Source organism: Cyrtonyx montezumae, unplaced genomic scaffold (genome assembly GCF_038088225.1).
Source record: "Cyrtonyx montezumae isolate F1298 unplaced genomic scaffold, pur_monq_1.0 scaffold_16, whole genome shotgun sequence".
Lineage (NCBI taxonomy): Eukaryota > Metazoa > Chordata > Aves > Galliformes > Odontophoridae > Cyrtonyx > Cyrtonyx montezumae.
Genome location: NW_027071892.1, coordinates 10,490,760 through 10,508,339, shown reverse-complemented (window position 1 = coordinate 10,508,339; position 17,580 = coordinate 10,490,760). Strand labels below are relative to the sequence as shown.

Below are 17,580 nucleotides of genomic sequence, written 5' to 3'. Positions count from 1 at the left end.
TCTCTTGGGAAGAGTTAATAAGGAGGCAACATACAAAGCTTTGTAGCAGATCTTGTTTGTTTGTTTTGGAATCCTTGAGTTTTAGGGAAACTGGAGGATGAATGTTTTTGTGACAACAGAGTCACTTTTAAACTGACTTATATACTTTTATTTCAGAGGAGCACTGAGGTATATAATTAAAGGATGTGAGAGTGTTATTTTCAGTCTGCTGAGCTGCTGGAGTGATGCATTTAAACTTTACAAGTCGCTGCCCCTTTTGTAAGACACACAGGCACTCAGACACGTCTGGTTTTCTGTATGTTTGACGATGTGGGGAATAATCTCCTTTTGCCCAGCCTGTTGCTTTAAGCACACTGAACAGCATAACCAACAATTGTGTCTGTTTTCCAACTAAGAGCATCTGCTTATTTTTAATTTCCCAACAATATGAGTATGTGATGCCTCCAAGAGTGTACTTATTCTGCCTCTGAAAGCATCTACACGGTGTGTGTCTGCAGCGTGCAGTGCTGAGATGTGCTCTGTGCAGTGGTAATTCTGTGCTGACATGTCAGGCTGCTGGAGCACTGAAGATACCAAGCAGGACTGATTATTTGGTCGGTTGCCTTCAATACACCATTTTTAATACACTTCCTGAGGGGGTTTCTGATCTGAGGTTATGGCCCAGATTGTGCAATGCACAGAGCATGTGCTTCCACGCTTTGGATGTGAGGGGTCTGTGGGGCTGGGCTGGTCATTTGCAGTTGATGCCAAAAATAACATGTTGGGCTTTGGTACTGTTAGCTTACCAGGTGTCAGTGAAGGAAACATGCTTGAACATCCTGCATGCAGTGGCTTTGTTATGTGCGTGCCGGCACAGAGCTACGTCTGGATGCCTTGGGACAGAGCCAGAGATCGCATCTTTTTTTTTTTTTGTCAGCATGGATAGTGTATATAATGCATAGTGGCTTTTCCTGTCTCTGGAAATGCTGATTTTTCGTTTTATTTTAAGAAGGGATTTCTTTTTTTTTTTCTAATTCAGAAGAAAAATACACTTCAAAGGAGGAGGAAAATCTGTTTGTTTTCCTTTTCTTCTAGTTTGTGCTTTATAGAAAGCCTTAAACACGCCTTCAGGACTAGCACTGTGCTTCCCTTCCAACCTCGGAGCAAAGAACCTGAGCAATGAAGGTGGGCCGTGCTGGGATGCTGAGCTGTGTGCAGGGTGTGATCCTGCTGGGTCCCTCCCAGTTCAGGGGGTTCTGTGGTTCTGTGATGTTAAATGCCACGGAGCCTGTGCTGTGTGAGTCTCAGCTTGCATTTTGCCTAACCAGCTATTTGAGCCGTTTTAATAAAATGCAGTGTCTTTTCCATTTTCTCCTTTCATGGGAAAGCAGAGTAAAGGAGAATCAAGCACCGCCCGCTGCTTACATGCTAAACAGATGCAAATGCAGTCCCCTCCCTCACTGTTGCATCCTTTCTCCTCACGGGTTGCCACATTGTTTTGATTAAAGCAGTTCCATGTCCAACTCCCAGCCTGGAGGGCAGGTGAGAGGAAAAGTCCCTGATTGCAGCTCAGCTATTAACATATCTTTTGGAGTTTGTAATGTTGTCTTTTTGCAGAAAACAAGGTGCCAGGAGCTTCAGACAGCAGAGCATTGTCAGAAAGGCAAACATCAAAGTGGAAAGAAAAGATGAGTTTATTTAAAATATAGTAAAAAGACTTAAAACATTCATGCTAACCTATGAGAGCTATTACAAATTTTAAAAAAGCCTTTGAAGCTGAGCATTAAAGATTTAATAGTATTAGTTGAATTAAGCTGTGGGAGTTGAGGATATGTAGACACATGTGTAAGTGTATGTATTCTGAGGCTTTATCTATATTAAGGAGGCTGAACTACTGAGTGTTGAGTTAATTGTGCTGACTTTGTGAAGGCTACCTTAACAAAATGCTGCTTATTCTGGGCCTTAATTAAGAGTAGATACCATAAAAACTGAAAGCATAAACAGAATTGCAATATCCCCACTATCATTTAAAAACCTGCTGTGAGATGGAGAGGACTGGACCTGGTAGACCTGAGAAGGTAAAACAAGCAAGGTAGTTTCTAATGTACGCTTCGAAGATCATTTTGTTTCTTTATATTATTAAATCTGGTTTTATAATGTTTTTTTCTAAAGAATAAATACTTTCACTGTTAAGAAAACGATAACTTAACACTGCTCTGCTCAGTAATACGGTTCCTCTTACCCTGTGATGCTTTACCTTTAGTCCCAGCCATAGGTCCAGGCATTTTGGTAGTTGTGCTTCCATGTTTGTTGGCAGTGTGTTATCTCTGAAGGCCAACTAATCTGTTTGCTTTTTGCTTTTGCTTTTTGTGTGTGTAGAACTCAGCACTGCTGGGGGTGCTTGTTGCTGGAAGGAGGTGGTCCCTCCCTGGCTTTGTAAATAGCTAGCAAGGAAAAGCTGGATTCGGATCTGTAGCACTCTTAACAATTGCGATGCTAGCCTGGTGTTGACGGAACAATACGTGGTTGTTTTTAGATTTATTTGCCTTTATAACCTGAGAACTTTATTCTAAAGACTTAAATGACTCAGGTGATTGGGGAAAGCCAAGTCCATGTGTTGTTTACTGGAAAATGAGCAATGAAAGCTTGTAAGTGTCCAGGTGGTCTGGCTGAAGCAGCTGATGTCCAGGGGTGAGTGGGAGCCGACAGATTTCATTGGCACAGCAATGCTGTGTGTAGGGACACAGCCAGCCTCGTCAAGAGGGATAATGGGATTGAGGGTGATCTTAGTACATTCATTTTTCCGCCTTCAGAAGGATGGTTGCTGACAGCACAAGGCAGGTTGTTTGAGCTTTTCTTGCTGCAAATGTAGTTACTAAATGATTCAGCATGATACTGTACCCACGCATTTTAGCAGTATTGATGAATTCATTACCCTTCTGTTAGCTGATGGATGTTAATGGGCTCGAATGTCTTCTGTGCATTCAGACTAGATGGAATGTTCTTGAAAAAAAAAAATGGAGTGGGTGAGTTTTTCAGTCACTTTCTTGTTCTGTTTATAAATCTAAAGAGAAAGAGGCTGCTTTTAATAATATGTGTTACAAGTGGTTAAAAGAATAATCCACAGGGCAGTGCAGGCAGCCATGGGATGTACAGAAAGTAGTATTACACAGTGAATTTACTTCAAACAACAACAAACAATCGAAAATCACACCTTAAGCTATAGTCAGATGCACCTGAAGTATCAGAGGTTTGACTTTTATATTGCAAGTGCTGTGTATTGCCTACCCTTTGCCTCTGGGGCTCCTTACAGGGTATATGGAGTCCTGAGGACATACACAGAACTACTAAATGTGGAGTATCAGAGCGGGGGAGGGGGGTTTAAACATGTGCTCTGCAAGAGCTGACTGCAAGAAAATGCCCTTTGATAATGAAACAGTCACAGATGCTTTTTAGTAACAAGTCTTTGTCATCCTCTGTGTGAAGAGCAAGCTAATTCCCACTCAAAGCATTTTCCATCTAAGTGTCCAGAATAGGTAGAGCGTGGGTAGAGTATTGATGCTGTAGGATAGATTCAGAAACGTGGAGCAGTCATGACAGCTGAAAATTGGTGCATGTCTGCAGAAGAGAATGTGGGATTCACTGTCGTCTTCCAGCCAGATTTTTTTTTCCTAATTCCACAGTAATCAACAAAATAAGAATAAAAACAAATCCTTACGCTTGGGAGGATCCTTATCAGTGCCTGAATGAAGCAAGCAGGAAGGTTAATATAGTGTAATGAAGAAAAATCAAGGAGTCCTTGCATCAGGGGGGTTGATTTCTTTTTGTCTTCCACTGATGGTGGATCACTGAGGGTGACCTCGGGATCAGTTCTGACCTAATCTGTCAGAAAACCCAGCTCCCCTGGATTTTCAGCCAAAAAATCTCTGCATGGAGAATTTTAGGTTGTGAGTTTCCCTCTTACTGCAACTTAATTAGTCATGAGTATATATCTTCATGTAACTTAATTTTTTAGGGATAAAGTAACCTCATGTTAACTATTACCAGTGTGTTGTTGTTGAATTAATGATGCTTCAGGAAGAGTGTGCAAGTATGGTGGCTGTGTCAGGTTCACTTGATGTTATATACCCTGTGTATGGGCACTGAGGAATGTAGCTGATATTATATCAAGCACTGATTTCTTTACAGGATGCCATTTGTGCTGGTAGTTGGTATGCTTAAAAATGTTACCTGAAAAAAGCAGTCATGTCTTGGGTGTCTGAACAGTGATGGCTTTGCAGATCTTACTCTTCCTCAAACAGTTCATTAGGAATTCATGTTGTAACGTAGAAGTATTAATTAGTCTCTGAGCTTCTAGCTGCTGTTATGTGGAGAGTTAAACCAGTGTTCTTCCCTAATCTGTGTCATGATGAGCATTTGCCTTTGGCCTGTTGAATTTATTAATGTGGTTGCATGGCTGTGGTGTGTGGGTGGGGAGGAGAAGCTGCTCATGGTGACGTCTGCTTTGTAGTAATGAAGGGCAAACTGAATTGAGTTAATGAGATCTGTGTCGTTGTAAGGAGCAAGTACCTTCCCAAATATGAAATCTGGTGGGCAAACACAAATGCATATACGAATATAGTTGTTGGTTACGTTCTAAAATGGTGATGATATAAGAACTGAGGATGTAGCTAACATCTTGTAATCCTGCAGGCTTTTCTGTTCTGCTGTTTGCACTGCCCTGGTGGTTGAGCTGATCTGTCAGCCCTGAGCCGCTGGGTGGAGGTGCAATGGCTTCCCTGTGGCTGGTGCCTGTCACCCAGTAAGCAGCCCGAGTACCAAGGCTGGGCTTCTTGTAATCAGTAATAATCTAAGGCACGTTCTCTGGCAAGATTATCAGATATCTTCCTTCTCCCTTTGAAAATGAGAAGAGAGAACTGTCTCCTGCTGTCTTTAATTCATTTGAAAATGCTGCTCAGCATGCCAGGTAAACTGAGTTTATTTTGAATTATTGCCCTTTTTTAAGGCATGCATTGGATTATTATTTTTTCTTCCTTCCTATTTGTGAGAATTGAAGATGAAGTGTTTTCATTCAAGTTGGTAATCCCTAGAGGAGAAATTCCTTTTGAGAGTTTGGGGAGAGGTATTTTCACTGCCACGTTGGATTAATTTGCATTTAGAATTTCTGATGCAGTGTGTGATGACCTTATGCTGTTTGGTAATTCTGCAGTCTTCTGTTACTCGTTATCCTCCCAGTGCTGTATTACTGGTGGGGAATAAACTGTGGTCTGCTGCATAAAATGAAGCCGGTACTGTTGATGACACTTGACCTAACTGTAGAAAGAGGAATGCGTTGTTTTGAAGAGATGTTGTCTAAGCTTGTAGTCCTAATGTTGTCGGATTTGGATTGTTGTGGTGATTTGCACGGCTCTTGCAGAGGCAAACTTCAGAGCATCACTTGGGGCTGCATAGCTGCACTTCAGCTGTGGGATGTGCTGCAGAGCCAGATGTGAGCTGCTGCAGGACAGTTGTATGTCACTGGCAGTTCCAGGTTGTACGCTAAGGAGTGAGCAGAGCTCTCCATTCAGCTCTGCCCCCTACATCAGGTAGGCTTGTAGTCACAAAAGGTGGTAAGGAGTAGGGCAAATCTGTGCCTGTAAATCTGCTTGGCGGCTGCGCAGGCTGGACTTGGCACAACTGTGGAGTCAGTGCTCAAACTAACCTTGGCCTTCATGAATATGCATCATTTGAAGGAGAGTATCTATCAGTATGAACCCTTGATTTAAAGGAATCACTCGGCCACCTGCTGTCTGTGAAAGCTGAGCTTGTTCTCTCATTTGTAAAAGGGAGTGGAAGGTTTCCAAAACTTTCAGTTTTGAACCATTTCCTTTTCTCAGAAATTAAACTGAGGGGAGGACAAGCGTTTAAACTGTGTGAAATGGAAATCAAACCTTTCTTCTGGAGATAACCCTGTTCTTCAAACCGTTTGCCAATCTGTGTTTATAATTCACTTCCTAAACAAGGGGAGGAAGGGCACTGATGGTAATTTCAGTGTCTTCATTTTACTGCTTTATTCACATGAATTGCTGTTTTCTCTGCTGTATAACAGCAAGAGAGAGCTAATAAGTGTGCTGCTTGTTGGCTCCTCTGCGCAGTGCCAAGCTTCCTTGCTTCTCTTCCCACTCTTCTTCAGGGCATTGCAACACACGGTTGCCCCTCTTCCTGTTTGGTTTTGGGAACGATGTTTGTATTCCAGCAGGATATTACACTATGGGCAGTCTGGTGATATTCTTTTGGTCATCCAGTTGTGAATTATTAATAAATAGGGAAATGTGTTGTGAACTGAGTTCGAGAGCTTCTTTAGCAGTGTGGGATCCAGTGTAAGGAAAATGCCATAGAATCACAGGATCATTCAGGTTGGAGAAGACCTCTCAGATCCCCACGTCCAACCCATCCTCCAATGCCCAGTGACCTCGTCCCCACCTGCCACATCTCTCTGGTCTGGAACACCTCCAGGGGCGGTGACCCCCCCACTCCCTGGGGAGCAGTGCCAATGTCTGACAGCCCTTTCAGAGATTTTTTTTTTTCCTAAGTATCTGATCGTTCTTTGCTACCATATTTTTCAGGGCTATTATGTGCCTGAATTTCACGTAAAGGTTTTTACTCTGTTCATTTATCAACAAATCCTGGTTCCTGTTTGTGGCAGATAATGCTTTCTAAAGGCATGGTATAGTTTTGTCTTTGTACACATGACAAGCTACCATGGGAACCTACAGTGCCAGGCTATGTATATCTTTTTCCTCTGCCATAAATAGTTGCTGGCTGATGGTTACAGCTGGGGATGCGTCTGTGGGCAGACTTTGTGCTCTATGCAGGTGTGGGGTGAGTTTCTGTCTGGGGAAACTCTCCCTTACTCAGCATCTGGCAGTGCTTCCCTTCCAGCCTGCTTCTCTGCTGCCTGGTGAGAAGCACTCCCCAGTGCCCTGTACCCTAAAGTGCAGCTCTCCAAGGAACGCTTGCCTCTGTCACTCCACCCAGATAGCGAGAGGAGTGGATCTTGCAGTTTGTGTGCTCAGAAGTCAAGCTCTGTGCTGCCAGCAGAGCTGCTGTGGGCCATCCTGGGCACTGCTGGAGCTCTTGGGGTGTTTGATGCTGGCCAGCAAAAAGCTCTTTGCTTAACTGCAGTGCTGAGCCTAAGGCTGAAAGTTTGCAGTTATCTTTCCATGTGTAAAGGGAAACCTAATATAAATGAAGATGCCTGGAGTGACTGCCTGAAAATAGCATGATGATTCAACTAGTAACTTAGAAAAAATATAACTTTTGATGCATAAATTAAATGTTCACTGTATAGGCTGTAATTCACAGTAATGCTTTAGTGCAAATTTCTGACAAACTTTTAATATTTAATGTAATTTTTCACCATTTTTCTTGCCCATGTGATGTGAAAGGCTTTCCCTTGATCTCTGGTCCATACCTAACTGGGCTGTGTACATGTTTACCTCCGGGCTCGAAGGGAAGGGCATTTATCAGTGGAGACAAATCCTGGTTTGAGTTTTGCATTCCTGAGATCTGAGTGGATCCTGCTGAAAGTCTGCTTATAGGTGGGTTCGTGTGACTGCTTCTTTGAACAGAGTTTATGAAGGATTTTGTGGCTTGGCCTCAGTTCTGCGTTAGTCTCAGTAAATTAAATATGGTTTCCTTTATTTAGTGAGCTTAATCTCTTTTGAGAGAGCTTTTGAGAAGTTCAGTCAGGAATTCCTTCTGTCTACATTTTGTGTCTTAAAAAGCACTGTTAGAATTCATTGGGATTATTTGTGTAATGAAGCTGTTGGTGTAGGGAGGAGGTACTGCCCTCCTGGTTACCCTCAGTAGCACAGGGAAACTTCACTTGGTTGTCTGCAGAAATGTTCATTTCCTTTTCTATCAGAGAGGGCCCAGGGAGGCAGGGTTTGAAAGGCTCACTTGAGCTGAGCAAGCCAAGAAGCCCTCTTCCCACTGCCTAACCTTCTAAAGGAACGTGCTGGAGCTGATGGTGCTTTTCCTGTTGGTGGGACAGTGACTACAACCAACTGCTCTTGCTTTCTGCTGTCCTTGCAACACTGGTGTTGAGCACACAAACACGGATTTGTGCTGAAGTTGCAAGTGCATTGTGCTTCCTGGTGGTTTGTTGTGGGATGTGGATTCACTGAGGTCTCTGAAATAGTCTGAGCTTTCTGTGCAAGTATCTGATTGTGCATTAGAAGTGGTTTCTCACTTTTATGCAGTAGGGATGTTTGGCTCTTTCTGATCTCTTTACCTGTAAGTGGGGCTTTTGGGTGTTCCACCGACTGTAATAGGGTCAGACATTTCCTTTCTGTGATGCAGAAGCAGATACCAAAAGCATCAGAGTTCTCAGTGAGGCTCGCTGCTTCTGCTAAATAGTCTCGAACGTTTGAACCAGAAGGTGGGGGAGGAAAAAAACAACACAAAAAAGAAATGGCCACTTTCCACTCCTCTCACCCTCTGCATTTTTAATAGAATAAAATGAAGTTCATAAAAAAGGAACTGAGCCATGACTTGTGTTCCCATCGCTGCCTGTGCCTCACAGCAAACCACAAAAGCTTTTCCTTTATGAAGCTGCAGCTGATGGATTTGTACAGCTGTGTTGGGATTGTGATTATTTGGTTATACGTAGGTCTCTCTAAAGTAATGCTTCTTATTTATTTCCATGGAAACTGCAATAGATACAAAGAGCACAACAGCACTATTTGGTAGAGTGAATTCTCAGCTACAGAATGTTATTTTTCAGTATAATGTAATGGAATATTGGTGAGAAGGTTCATCTTCTGCCATAGGGCCACCATCTGCCTCTGATGTGACTCAACATATTAAAACAGGAGGCATTACTTTTGGAGCATCCTTCCTACTTAACTCCATTAGGCAGAGTTGGTTATGTAGGACCAACTTATTTTTCTGTGTAGTGTAAAATTTACCTGTCCTTCTGTCGTGTGTGACATTGAAGCGATGTGTTCAAGTGAAGCTGGAAGACGTATTGAAACGCGCTCCCCTTTTTCTCTCTGTTGGAGGCACACGGAGCTGAGGCACGTGGCTGTGCACTGCACTCCAGAAACACACAAGGGAGCAGTCAGGGGGACAGCAGACTGCAGCTTTGGGCAGTGAACTTCTGACACGCAGCTGTGAGCACCTGGGAACGTTTCTGCAGGACCATCCTCGGGCTCTGTTTTGCAGCATGCAAACTGGGAACGCCCTGCAGAGGATGAGCCCTTTGTTTCTGTTGCTGTAATTGGACGGCAGATTTGATTTTAACACCTAGTTTTAACTATTGAGGAAAACAACAAGTTGGTGCAGCTTGCTTTTCCATGATCCTGTAATAGTTCTTTTTTACTCTATTCTGTAGTGGAACAGAATAAAATACCGTAAAATACCGTAGCACATTGTTGCTGTTCTCTCCTAGCTGAACTGAGATGCTTTCTGGGGAGGATATATGGCTTTGTGCTGAAAAAGTCATTATAACGCTGCCTGCTGTCTGAGCTGACACTTAATTCTGCTTTCATTTTAGAAGGCATGATAACAATTTGAAGAATGGTAACAGCGTTAGGAAGGAAGTCTGTGCTTTGCTTCTTTCCCATGTTGTTTGTAAGCGAGCTGGTTCCTTCTTTTGGGTGTGTGGAGAAATGTTGTTAGGGGACATCTTAATGCAATCTCTATTAACCTGTCAAATACCAAATCAATGCTTAGTGTTCAAACAACTGGTGAGTGACATAGCAAAACCTACCGTTTGCTCGAGTAACGTATACTAACGCTTAATAGAGCACTGTGTACTTGAAACAGTGACATTAAAAAATAACTGAAGCAGATTTTCAGCTCCAGAGCTTGTCCTCGGGTTTTCTTGCTGGTCAATTTGGTTTTACATTTTCATTTTCATATAATTAAAAACTCCTCTGTGCCATGTGAAAGACACGAAGGGCAGAAATTGAGAGCCTGGCGACTGCTGTCAAATGCACAAAGGAAATGCATTTGGAAAAAAACATTCCCCTGTAATCTGCTTAGCATTAAAGGTCACCTTGAGCTGAGTGCATCGTTCTGTACTCTGTTCTCCTCGCTGGGCCTCGGGCATATGCAGAGCACAGTTCAAGATCTCTGCCCTGACCCCGGTGCTCTCTGCATTTGTCTGGGGCCTCGGAAATTGCTTGGTTAACTTGCAGGAAATCCTCTTGTTCTCTCAGCACAAGATTTCTGCAGCAGTGGGTGTAGGCTGCAACTGTCAGATCTAATGTGATTTCCCATAAGCTCTGGAAGCTAATGTTGTATTTCCTGTAATTAAAAATTTTAGGCAGTTTGTTTCTCGGACTTTGATTCCCTTCTCAGGTTTTGCATTTGCATCAGTACAATGACTTTCTTGCTTTCGTGTTCAGCAGCGCAGATGTTATTGAGCTTTAATATTGTTTTATAGTGCAACTTTGCAGTAGTTACTCTAACCCTTATTCTTGAGATGGAAAGAGCAAGTTGTTTCCAAACAATGTGTTTCCAAAATGTGATGCTCTGAGGAAATGTGGAGAGAAAATTCATCACTCGACTCTTCACAGAATTTCTTGAAAGCATATCTAGTTTGCTTTCCAAGTAGGAATAATTGAAGATGCAACTAATGTGCTTTGTTTTCTTTTCTTGCTTAGGTCATGATTTTCATTTTCTCGTGTCATTTTCTTGAAGAGAGGAAATGATTGTAGTGGAACTTCTTACAGATAAGCCACAGATACGGATTCATCGTAGCTCAGAAACGTTCATAGAAGAGCAGATATAGCCCTTTTTAGTTTGTGTTCCAGCATCTGTCTTAGTAAAAAGGGAAATAAAAATGACGACTTCGTCTATTAGGCGGCAGATGAAGAACATCGTGAACAATTACTCGGAGGCCGAGATCAAAGTCCGGGAAGCAACCTCCAACGACCCATGGGGTCCCTCAAGTTCACTGATGACTGAAATAGCAGATCTGACCTACAATGTTGTGGCCTTCTCTGAAATTATGAGCATGATCTGGAAGCGGCTCAATGACCACGGCAAGAACTGGCGGCACGTGTACAAGGCCCTTACTCTGTTAGATTACCTGATTAAAACTGGTTCTGAGAGAGTGGCGCAGCAGTGTAAAGAGAATATTTTTGCTATCCAAACGTTGAAAGATTTCCAGTATATTGATCGAGATGGTAAAGACCAGGGCATCAATGTAAGGGAGAAATCCAAGCAGCTTGTGTCTCTGCTGAAGGACGATGAGCGACTGAAGACAGAGAGGGCCCAGGCACTGAAGACCAAAGAACGCATGGCTCAGGTGGCCACCGGGGTGGGCAGCAACCAGATCACCTTTGGTCGGGGCTCCAGTCAGCCCAACTTGTCCACCAGCTACTCGGAACAGGAGTATGGCAAGTCTGGAGGCTCCCCAGCATCCTACCATGGCTGTAAGTACAAGCAAACATGTGGGAAGCTTTCTTCGTTCTTTTTGTTTTTCCTTTTGGGATATTTTTTACTCTGAATTACCATTAGAAGTGAGAGTGCTTTCTAGAAGGGTTAAGGTGCTGATTGCAAGGCACTGTTTGCAGGAGCTGAATCTTTGAAGGCCTGTTCTGTGCACTAAGGTCTTTGAGATTGGATGTTTGATCTGGAAAGGATGGGTGTGTTGATACAACTCAATTTAAAAAGCAGTTGTCTACTGTCAGTTCCCAAGAATAGCATGGTAGGGCTGCTTTTGTGAATGTGTTCCAATGTTTGATGTGACAGGTCCTCAGTCTCAGGAGGGAGATGGTTAATGGATTTTTTTTTTCTGTTTTTAAAAACTATTACTTCACTTTTATTTTCTTCCTTTTTAAATACAATTGAAAAAAAAGTTAGGAATACCAAGCTTGTCTCACATCATTTTGCTGGGTAGTTCATGATGCCACTGTTCTATTTTAGCAAGAGTGTTGGTATTGAGTGTCCTTCACTGCTTTTCTTTCTTCCTTAGTTGTCTTTAGTTTAATAACACTTTGAATATGTCAGCATTTGGATATTTATACAATCAACATTTGGTGTGCTAATGTCAGGGCTAAATACTGTATTTCATTCTAAAAATAAATAAATAAAACCACCAGAAAAGTATAGTGATGTGGGAAGAATGGATTCTTTATACCACTGCTTGGGGGAGCTCCTTGTTGTGTTCAGAAGAGGCCTGAGTTGGCACTAAATCCTTAATATAAGTAATGATCTGAGGAATTATGCTTTGGCTGAAGTGTCAGTGGTTGTGGTCTAATCCTGAGGGAAAATCTTTTCTTTACATGAATGCTTATAGTGTATGGGGGGGGCTGTAACAGAGCCAGTGTGGTGAATCCATAGAGGATCGGTTTTAAGGGCCTCCGGTTTCTCATGTCCTGCATCCGGAAGTGCTGCTCAAGTTATAAGTATGGGAATGGTGTCAGTACCCTTGCTGTGTACAGGGCAGTAGGAAGCTAGCAGGACAAAGCAAGCTAGGATGAAGAATATCTCAGGCTGATAAAGGCTGGAGAGGAAAAGCAGGAAAAGGTTACATTTTTCCAAAAGGAAATGCTTTTAAGACCAAGGATTAAAAACAAAAAGCTTATGAAGATGTCCAGGTATGACAGTTTCTGTTTTTGTCTCTTATTTTAACAATGGAGTAACAAATATTTTAGGTTTTCTTTAATCACCATACGTGAGCATTGATTCAATATGATTTTTTTTTTTGAAGAAGACATACTTCCATCACTGTCTTAACACTTTTTTTCCTTTAATGTAGAACTTAGGCCTCATTGATTGACCTTAAAAAATTATCCCTCACTATGGAGATAGCATGAAATATTGTTGTTTTTAACATCTGCTGAAGGACTGAACTAATAGCCACCAAGGTACACAGAGCACACCTCTGGTTTGTCCCACACTGGTATTTCTTCACCAGCTCATGCTTCAATTGGGGCACACAACCAGTGTTTGTCATGCTGAGCGTGGCCAGAGGCTCCCAGCTATTTCTTACAGCCAAGATTGAGCAATGCAGGGTGTGTTTGAGTTGTTATTCCTTGGACATTTGAGGAATTTTGATGGGGGACGAGATGTCAGGAAGCAAGCTTGGTTGTTCTTTCAGTCCCGAGCATGAGGTTACTGGATGTTCTCGTTTGCCTGTGTGTTGGTTTGCTGTGTATCTCTGTTCGAAAGATTGCTTTTGAGGTAATGATTTCTTAACCATTTTTCCCTCTTCCCTCATAAGCTACATACATAAGAAGCTTTAGAAATCTTGGGCTTGTCTCTTTTTCTGTAGATCCTTCTCTTTCACAGACTCTCCTATACAGAAGCGTCCAGATTTAACTGTAATATCTTTCCCAGTAGCTTGAGATTTGCTTCTTAGAAAGTGTACGCTAATTCTTGCCAAAGATTTAGCATGTTTAGATAGTATTTGAATGCAGATAAAAATTGGGGGGAGAGTCAGTAACAGCCTTTCTATCAGCATGGTTAAAAGAAGTATTTCATCTAAGTGTTGTGCTCTTAGCAGGTTTTACTTTTGTCCCTGGCTAGGCACAGTGGATGGGGATTGCAGATTTTGAGAGGTTTTAGCTGAATGCATTCTACTTGCTTAAAGAGAGAGTGCTTGGCTGCAATGATTTCCCAATTTTCAGTACTTTCTTGCAGAGAAAAAAGAAATCCGAGCGGTCTGAAGGTGCCTCATAGCCTCTGTAGGACAGAGCACAGGGGGAACAAGTAACTTCCTGTGGATGATCTCTCAAGCTTTGGCAGGAAGGACGCTTCCTCTCCTGTCAGTTACTATATGGGCAGTGTTGGAGAGACCAGTCCACTGTTTTTCATTTGATTTCTTCTAAATGCTGGAGTAGCTCGGCTGCACAGCTCTGACTAAATGTTGCTGTGCCCTAACTGCTGTTCTTCTGCAGCTTCTCAAGCATGTGTGTAGGCTTGTATCTGCTGTGCACACATGATTTGATTTTTGTATTTGATGTTAAGCTAGGGGCTTTTGTTTTGTTCTGGTAGGATTGTTCCAAATTATCCTTTCCGGAAAAATCAGCATTGATAGCCTGTGTGAGATGAGGGAATTAAAGATAGAAAAAAAGATCTCTGGAGTGATTTACATTTGTCTCTTACTGCTGCAGGCAAGGCGTGGTGGTGGATAGGGATGTTTTCCCCTGTTCCTTACAGATAGATTCATCTGACTTCCAGTGATCAGCTAGAAAAAGTGAGAAATGCAGTAGAGAAGCATGGTAGTTTTCATTAAAATCCTTTCCCCCACAGCTTTCTCTTAATGTATTTGTTGGGCCTGAGTATCTTTGTGCTGTAAATCTTTTCCAATTCTGGGAATAGGTTATGGCCTGTGATGATTACTATTGTGGAATCACAGAATTGGAAGGGTTGGAAGGGACCTCTGGAGATCATGTAGTCCAACCCCCCCCGCTTGATGTAGTCATCAGTAAAAACCTACCAATACTTTTATAGTTGTGGTCTTGTGATGTGTAAATAGAAGCTATGAGAGATGCTTCCTAGCTATGAGCGCAAAAGCCCTATCCTCCTGACCTCTGTGTTGCCAGCAGTCTGTGATGTGTTGGGGCCATGTGCTAACTTTAGGTTAGGGGCTACTGATGTTCAGGTTAGAAAGATGAAATATCCTATTTCAAAATATGTAGAAGTTATTCAGATTTTTTTGTAAAGTATGTAAATTATATACATTTTCATGAAATCTGGTAGCAGATATTTTGTTTCAAGTTGAGGGTGTGTAGTTGTGTGGTGCTGAAACTAACCAGGCTGGGGAGTAGGAGGAGTATAAGGGTAATATTTGAAATGTTCGGGAGCAGCAGTGCCCCACCCTAAGCTGGCTTTGTGTCTATCTATTGTTGTTTTGTCACCCAGCTTTGAGAACTTCAGATTGTTTCTAGCCTTGTTCCATCTGTGGCTGCCAACAGTCACTTAAATAGGATTCTGATTCTTTTTATAGAGCTCTAAGTCCAAATGTGAGGCTGTCAGAGATCTGGGGGTGCCTCTGTTAGAACTCCTGCTCTCAGACAGGGCCTTCATTGGGTAACTCTTTTTTGGGTGCTCTTTGAGCAGAGCTCAATGCAGGGATGTCACTGGATCCACCAGCACAGCAGAAGCAGAGCCCTCATTCTTTGTTTTGAAGGATCCCTGTAAAACGCCATTCCTCCCCTGTTCTGTTTCATGTTTTAAAGCTGAATTTATAGAAGCCCTGCTTTCTTGAGATGTTCTGTTGCGCTAGGCCTGACTCAGGAGCCGTGTTAGGTCAGGCTGTACATGTCCCTTCCTCAGCCCATCTGCTGCCTTGGTCTGGGTTGCAGCTAGAAGTGCTGCTGAGCAGGACTGGTGCATGTTCTGGTGTCCTGATCTCACACAGACGTGGCAGAGTTGGAGCAGCACAGTGTGCCTGGCATGACCTGATTTCACAGGAGTGTTCTTCCCTGGAGGTAGGCTGCTTGACTGGGAAATTAGATTCATTACCCAGCTGGCCTGATTGATACAGGAGTGATGGAAGATGGACTGTAAAGGGCTTTTACAGACCTTGTGAAATGCCAAGTCTGTTAACCTTGTGTATAAAGATACTGGGAGCAGTTGTCTCAGCTGAAATGGTGTGTTTTAATATTTCCAGCAATTATTCACGTTAGGTTGACTCATTCTTCAAAAGGTTTGTGAAGCATCAGCAAGTTTTCACTCAGCTGTTTCAGGTTTTGTCTCCTTTTTCCTTTGGAATAGAAAATAATTCAGAAGTAACTAATTCAGGTGTGAAACAATAACATTCAGAATGCTCTGTTTCCAGTTTCCATTCTGCTGCCAGAGTGGCAGTGAGAAACCAACAACCAAGCACACGCTTCTGGATAATGATACTCTGTCGTTTTTATGCTGGGACTGATTTTATCACTAATGTAGGCAGTGGTTCTGCTTTCTAACTGTATACTGTGCATAAGTTTTAACTCATTACTTAACCTTTGGGCACATCCAGAGGGCTTTTAATGTAACCAAAATGTAGTAAATTTCCAGTAAGTAAGTACAAAAGATATCAAAGCCTGTACTAGAGACAGATGGTGCAGCAGAATCCTACTTTAGTGATTAACTGGGGTTGGAAGTGACTTCCCCATGCTGCATTCCCCTTGTAGCTGTTGCGGAGCAGATTAGAGTAGCCTGCATCTCCAAATTGTTGCAGCCCCAGAATGGGACTTAGCAGGTTGGGATTGATCCATTGAGTCCCTGCTTACATAAACATCTGAGTTAACTCTCATGTGCTGGGGGTAAGGGGTTGTGTGGCAGTGGTGCTGTCATTAAGGCAGTAGCCTTTATTCCTGCCCCTTGCAAGGAAGATGTGAAAGCAGGATGTGCTGGGCAAAGAGAGGCAGTTGTGGTGCTGAGTGACTCGAGAGGTGATGCTGCTGGATGAAGCGTGCCAGATGACAGCCAGGAGCAGTGTGCTCAGTGTCCTTCGATCCTCTCTTGAAAAGTCCCACACTGTGCTGTTCAATGTAGATGGCTTTACAACTACCACACACGTTTTAATGTAAAATGCCTATGCTCTCTCAGTGTTTTTTTTTAATCATGAGGCTGTTGACTGAAGGAATCCATTCCATGTGCTTATAAAGTCTTTCTACCATCAGCTGTTCAGTTGTTGTGGAATGCAGTTACATCAGCAGAGATGAAAGACTCCTGTGCAGGGTGCCCAGGATACCACCTTCTCCCCCAGCACTGTGGTTACAGAAGCTGAAGACACCTTCCTGACCCACTGCAGCTGCCATCTCCTTCGCAGTGGCTGTGCTGTATTGCTTTTGTGTGTGTATCCCACTCAGCTTTGAAATCAGTTGGGGATCATCCCTTCTGTAATTTCTGCCAGAAAACTGCTTCTTGGAGGTGACCCGATTCCATTTGTCTCTCTTTGTATGTTTATTTCTGGTTGTTTTATATCATTACCTCTTGCCCCTTGATCTTAAATGGCTTTTTTCACTCCATAGCATTGGCAAACGTGATGTATTTAGCAACTGTAATCTGCTCAATCTTTCTGCAAAGATAAACTTGTTTTCTGTGCTCAGAGGGGAAGCATCTTTGCAGCATTCTGTTACGAAACCATCAGTCTAGGATTTGTATGGCTGGAATTGCATTTGGTATGTTAGATTTCTTTTGGGTAATGCTTTGCAGTGGTGCTAATGCTGATGACAGCTGTGTTAAGCTAGTGGTTTGGCACTAGACAAAGTTCTCTATACCCCCAGCATTTCACGGGGATGCCTCCAGCTTGCAGAAGATTGTCACCAACGTGTTTTTCTTTTCCCATGTCATCCCATTTCTATTTGTCCCTTCTCAGGCATCAAATTTTTGTATTCTGGTTTCTCCCTCTTGTGTGACTCTTGTTTCTCAGTGTTATCTTGACATTTTCCCGTAACCTCCTACATGTTGCTGAGTACACCACTTTACTTTAAGTTGGTCTTATAGCCACACGTTGAAAAAGTGTTGGGAGCCTTCCTTGGAGGTAGGCAGCTCTGATGCCAGCTCCTCTGCAGCTTCTGTGTGCCCAGTGCTGCTGCTTGCAATGACTTCTCTCTAGCAGCACCATCCCATTTAGCATCAGCCACACGGGGTATCTGCTGCTCTTCCTCT

General features: G+C 42.8%; 1 protein-coding gene across 2 annotated transcripts in view; it reads left to right on the top strand.

Annotated features, from left to right (window-relative positions):
• The window catches only part of EPN2 (epsin 2), a 36,206-nt gene that overhangs the window by 6,631 nt on the left and 11,995 nt on the right, over positions 1-17,580 (top strand). The window contains exons 1-2 of one of the 2 annotated variants that reach the window (XM_065732778.1): positions 7,539-7,559; positions 10,632-11,405. In XM_065732778.1, coding sequence (XP_065588850.1) covers positions 10,811-11,405 — 595 coding nt within the window. In that variant the 5' untranslated portion in view covers positions 7,539-7,559; positions 10,632-10,810. Of the gene's footprint in view, positions 1-7,538; positions 7,560-10,631; positions 11,406-17,580 lie in introns of those variants that run through there. The other variant, XM_065732777.1, reaches the window with a different exon arrangement.